This window comes from Halichoeres trimaculatus, unplaced genomic scaffold, assembly GCF_033239565.1.
Source record: "Halichoeres trimaculatus isolate MK-OKI-2021-1 unplaced genomic scaffold, fHalTri1.1 fHalTri1_scaffold_4, whole genome shotgun sequence".
Taxonomy (NCBI): Eukaryota; Metazoa; Chordata; class Actinopteri; order Labriformes; family Labridae; genus Halichoeres; species Halichoeres trimaculatus.
This window is the reverse complement of record NW_027437182.1, coordinates 39402315-39408314: the sequence shown is the minus strand read 5'-3', so window position 1 is coordinate 39408314 and position 6000 is coordinate 39402315. Positions and strand designations below refer to the sequence as shown.

The 6000-nt window shown below is 42.8% G+C and overlaps 1 protein-coding gene across 1 annotated transcript in view; it reads left to right on the top strand.

Annotated features, from left to right (window-relative positions):
* The first annotated feature begins 207 nt into the window (after positions 1–207).
* The window catches only part of LOC141788685 (cadherin-2-like), a 176355-nt gene continuing 170562 nt past the window's right edge, over positions 208–6000 (top strand). The window contains exon 1 of the mRNA XM_074667672.1: positions 208–413. Within this exon, the coding sequence (XP_074523773.1) occupies positions 372–413 (42 nt within the window). The 5' untranslated portion in view covers positions 208–371. The remainder of the gene's footprint in view (positions 414–6000) is intronic.

Sequence of the window (6000 nt, the reverse complement as noted above, 5' to 3'; positions counted from 1 at the left end):
AGTCTATCATTTCGAAGACTTGGATAAAAGCTGAATATGGTTTTATACACTGAGTTTAAATACAACCCCCCCCCCCCCCCCCCCCCCGATGTTAATTATCACCTGGTAAGGACAGACTTCTCATACCCGGTATCGCTGCTGCCGCTCGGGGTCATCGCTGTCCGTTAGAGGGCGGCAGAGAGGCGCGGAGGGGCCGGGCATAGAGAGGGTTCCTGGCAGGCTGGAGTGTCGCTGAGACGGGCAGAGTAGACAGACACAGAGAGGGCTGGTGGAGGGAGGAATGCTGCCTCATGCCGCCGGGGTGTACAAACTATTAAAAATCTGACGCCACGGACTCTATCGATACAGGAAGGAAAACTACCTTTGGAAAAATGCGTGTGTTCGGGGTTTGGATGCTGGCGGCGGCTCTGCAGGTAAGAAATGTTGGACACAGACGGAGCTCCAAGCGGCGGAGGCTGCGGTCGGATAGCGGAGCGGACAGAGGCTGCTCAGAGGAGCACAGGGAGGGAGGGAGCTCTTTGCATTGCAGGTGGAACAATGCAAATAAAGTCCAGTCTGCATTTCCTGTTGGACGGTTTATTTGCACTGAATCTGAGTCTCCTTTGTGTCTCTTTGACTAGATAGAGGCCGACAAAGGCAGCCTCCCCTAACGGTACTAGCGGTCCGCTCTGAGTGCACCATCAGTGCAGAATAAAGCAGTCCTCATTGTTCCTGTTTGGTAAAAGCCTCATTTTGAGGGGAAATGTGTCTCTTACTGTGGCGGAGTCCTGGTAAATATCTGACATCCATCCATCCCTCCATCCATCCCTCCATCCATCCCTCCATCCATCCATCTGTCCCCGGGTGACAGCCTTCCCCTCCAGCCTCTTTCAGCATCTCTCCTGTTCTTGCTTGTCTGTGTAATCCAGAAGCTTGACTTTAGACGGGATGCAATTTACTTGGTAAAATCAGTAATCTGAGGTGAAAGGGTTTTTTGTCTTGTGGAGGAAGCAGCCACAGATCTCCATTTTAAAAGATGGCAGTTTTGTCTGTCCTCATACCCGGGCATACGGTGGAGCAAGCTCAGAGACAGTGTGAGTCGTGTCTGTTGGTCTGCTTGGCATCCTGTCCTTTCATTACTGCTGCAGCTCAGCGGCTGCACATTCTCCTTTCTATCCTGCAACAATCCTGGGTACGTTTAGACATTAGTCCACTTTTATTTGAATATGTAGGGCTCAGCGCACTGACTATCATGGAGAGATCCCAGAGCCCGGCCTGAGGGCTGAAGTCTGACAGCAGGGTTGGATACAGCTAGTGTGTGAAGGCAGTGTGAGAAAGGACAGGACACAGGGGGCTTACAGTCCAGACTGTGAGGATGTAGGAGTCTCCTGCTGTTCATATCGTCTCTGAAGAAGCTTCCTGTAACTTAAAAAAAAAAAAAAAAAAGATCACATCAGTGTTTCACTGCTGCGTTTGTTTCTGATCAAATACAGGACAAAACACTTGCTTATAACAAGCAGGAAGTATCAGTCTTGACTCATGTCACAAAGATTTAATCACTCTATTTAAAAAATATGGTTTCACTGAAATATATTTAGCACATAGTTTATAAGATTTATCCAGCTCATCTTCAGACTAATTTGTTCCGAATTCTACATTTTTTGCTTCAGTGTGACAGTTACTTTTCATTTGTCTTGCAGTCTAGAATAGACACTGAAGTGATTCTATAATTAGGGCTACATTTCAAGTCCATGAGGTATACTTATTAGTTTTACTAAATATTAATTCTAAGCAATGACCAATTCTACAGTGGGTCATTTGGGTGATATTTCCCTTTGATTTGATACAGAAAGTTAACAGGTTCAGTAGTTTATTTAGCTAAACCCTGAAAAACCCTGTAAATCAGCAATGGTTTGCTCCAAAGTCACATGATCCAAATCAGCTGAGGTCTCATCCTTTTCGGTGGGAACCTTGAAGAAAGTGTGACGTGTTTCAGCTCCTCCTCGTCAGTATTTCATCTGAATGATTGTCTGTACATGGGGCGCATTAACTGTTCATCAACTGTGTTACCAACATTTTCAGCTGTTCTTACTTTACATGTTATAAAGACCAAACTGTGAAGAAAAAGAGCAGAAATACGAGCTGATGGAGGTCAGGTGGTGGCATGCTGAAGGTCTGCAGTTAGCACAAGGGACAAAAAATGGAGGAAATGTGGACTGTGTTAGCATCACTAAATGGAGAGTTGGAGAGACAGGTTTCTCTCTTCTTGTCCTGTCAGCTGGTTACTGGGAATTTTGAGCCATAATTCTTTTAAAATTTAGTTAAACTGTGATGTAAATGATGAGGGACATTTCTGGGGAGTGTAGTCTGACAGAGAAATGTTGAATTACTCTGAATTCATTATAACATGGTGAAAAAATGGTCACAGCTTTTGTCCATTACACAGTTGACAAAATTATGATCCAAATTATTTTATTACTTAAAAATTTTAGAATTAATTAGTGCTTAAGCTCATCAATAAATACATTTAGTACATTCCAACTTCATACTGTACTTTGCAAACAAATAGAATATGAAGCAAAAAAGCACTGATTTTTTCACTTCTTTGTTTACCTGCTCCAGTGATTATAGAATCACTCATATGACAGAGTATGACGTGTGAGAAAAGTGGCCAGGTGAAATAAACCAGCACACAGCCCTGGGAAGCTGCGTTGCCATCGTGTTATCTTTTCATGTGAGCCTCGGGGAGGGGAGGGGGGCTGATGGAGCTCGTAAATGCCTCTTAAGCAGGACTTGAGACCACAGAGTAAAAAAAAAAAAGATCCATACCATGTGGGCAGATCAATAATGGAGACACTGCTGTGCCAAAAAGTCAAAGGTGGCGTCCTAAAAAAATCCATCACCGGTGCCTAACCTCGCAAACAGCTGGGTCAGCACTGATCAGGCTTACCTGGAATCCTCTTGATGCCTCTGCTTTTGTTACTTTGAGCTGTGGTTCAGAGCCTTTGATAAAGGTTTGATCATATACTCTAGGACTTGAAAACACCTGAACTGTCTGACACTGGATGTTGTTGTTAGATTTATGATGCGGGATTTTTGATTGAAAGGTGTAAACCTCACATCCACTACATGCCATGCAGCTGTCATGCTAAGCTTGGAGATGGTAATATTACGTTTACATTAATGAGCTCATTAAGACAATCTTATCTTTGACATTTCTGAAGTGTTCGTTGAGCACATCATAAACTGTTCTGTTGATGAAAACAACTCACAGACTTTTCCAATAAATTTAGGTTTGAAGCCTAAATTCTGCATTTGTGTTGTTTTCATTAGGGATTTCATTGTGCTTCCAAAACATGGGCCAAAATCTGAATCCATAAGGCTCCTGAGGGAAAATTGTAGGTTAACATGCAGAGACTTAATTTCTTGAACACCCTTTCTGATTTTAAAATTGAAAGTGTCAAAAAGACCAGAAGCGCGGTTTCTGCTCTTATCCTCCAAAAGACAGCCAGTGTTTGCCACTGGCATCAAAAATACCTCAGAGGAAGCTTTGCCTCAAGGTCAGCCTCTACAGTTTTACAGGATGAAAAAAGAGCTGCTGGTATAACTCACTGAAACCAAGTTTTAGCAGGGGAAAAAATCAGTCTGTTTGCTGCAATTAGCTTCAAGATTAAATTCTGTTTATTAAATTTGTGGTGTGTTATTAGCAAAATGATTAAAGTACTGCAGTAAAACATTAAAACAATTAAAAAAGAGCAGCAGTGGTTGTATAAACATTCCTTTAAAGCAGAGCTTACGTGTGGCACAATGAGGGTATGTGATGAGGACGACCTTTGACCTACTTCTCATATACTGGATACAAATGGTTGATGTTTGCATTGTTCAGTCAGCAGTACGACTGTGAAACAATGGGCTGCAGGCATTTCATTTGCCAACCAATGCCTGACCTCCATCACAGTCCAACAAAGTGACGTATGCCCCAAGGGAACAGAGCAGAAAGGGTTACCTGTTGGAGGTTTGTTGTTGGTCTTTCAGATTTTCTTTCCCTTTATTACTTCTGCAAAACTTTAAACCAAGACTGTCATTGATACTAGGGATGGGTACCTTTCACATTTGAAATAATACTGTACCGATGCCAGGTACCTGGCCATCGTTACAGGTACTCAACTGTACCAATTTTTGGTACTTTCATGTGTTTATGTGGTAAAAAATACTTTTTTTTTTTCAATTTAACATATTTATTCTTCAATATATAATCTTACAACGCTGTGTTCATGTTCAGCACGGAAAATCGCCCACTCTTCCACTCCCTCACAGTCACAAGGATGCATTTAGGTACCTAAACATGGAACCTTTTGGTTTTACATGAATCGATATCGGGTACTTTTGACAGAATTCAGTTGGCACCTATAAAAGTACCTGATTCGGTGCCTACCCCTAATTGATCCTATTTGACATAAGCATGAGTCCCCGCTCTTTCCATTTCAGACTGTTGTATTTCACGTAATAGAATAGAAAATACTTTGTACTTTATATATATATCCCCGAGGGGAAATTCAGGAGTCACCGCAGCATTTAAGAAAACAAAAGTAAGAAGGAGTATAGAAAGTGCAAAAAGATCCATAAGAAATTAGATGACGACATCCCGTCCACCACTCATCCACCACTCTCCAGCCCAGCCAGTCTCCACCTCCACAGGGTCCAGGACCGAGCCTCCCCAGCAGTCTGTTCAGTCTCTGTCTCCTGGATCCTGTCTGCCCACAGCAGGCGAAGCTCCTCCAATGTGGGGCCGGCGTCCAATGTCAGCTTTTTACCTGGGTGATACGATTTTGATGGATTATAAATGGCTCCCATAAGCTCGGCCTGAAACCAACTTTTTTACAACATACAAAGTAATACCTGGATTTAGAATTTCAGCAGAAGCTGGTGTTTCAGTGCAAAATGTGACCCTGTTAATTGGTGACCGAGCCGACAATTTTCAACGCAAAGGCTGCAATTAAAAAAAAAAAAGAAAAAAAACTGTTTCATGTTCACAGGCCTGGAGAGAATATAGTCACTTGTACTTGTTCGTCCTCAAAACCAGCAAAAGTCAATCTGCTGGTTTTTCTGGTAAACACTCAGTGAGGTACTGAGACGTTTCTGTTACTTTTTGTAATAAACTTCAATATTTAAACTTCGGAAAAACCACCTCATGAGAGTGTAAAAACTTTTTATTGAAACTTGAGAGGATTTTAGAAATTTTGATGTTTTTCCATTTACAAATTTTTATTGTGATATTTAGGTTTTGTGCAATTCTAGGTGTAATTTGAGTTTAATGTTCAAAGAATGAAAACTGGTTTGAATAAATGGAGCTAAACGCTGTTTTCCTTTCCCTGCTCCTGGTGTCAGATAATGTAGGTGAGTCTAAATTTTGTGTTTGAAAAAAATTCCTGCCGTGGTAGGGTATCAGGTCCTGGTCCGTTTTCCTTCCTGCTCAGCCTCTGAATGCCACCACTTTAGTGTTTCACACAGCATCACATTAGAGCCGTACTGTGTGTGTTAACCTCCCCCTTCTTGATGCTAAGAGGGAGAGACGAAAGCCAGCCTCCTCCAGCCAACGTGTCGGCAAGATGGGCAGCAGGGACGTGAGGGTTTTCATTTTTGGGTTAAGTAGAAACAAATCACAGCACCCGTCGTGGTTTTTTTAGAGGAACCAGCTCACACCCTCAAACACACACACACACACACACACACACACACACACACACACACCAACAAGCTGTAACAGATGCTTTTACTCTCCTCATGGAGCAGGGAGTGGGAATATGTGCCACTGCTGATATGTGGGACAGGGAGTGAGGGGAGGTTCATGCCGGGCTGGGGCTCCAACAACAAGAGAGACAGGAGTCTAGACGCTAATTACCATCAAAATTAATTGACCCAGTTGTCTGCCCCTCCTCCTGCTGATTAATGATGCTCTATTGGCTTAGAATGGGGCTGGACAGGATTTCACGTTCCCTTTGACACGGAACAGTATTCCTC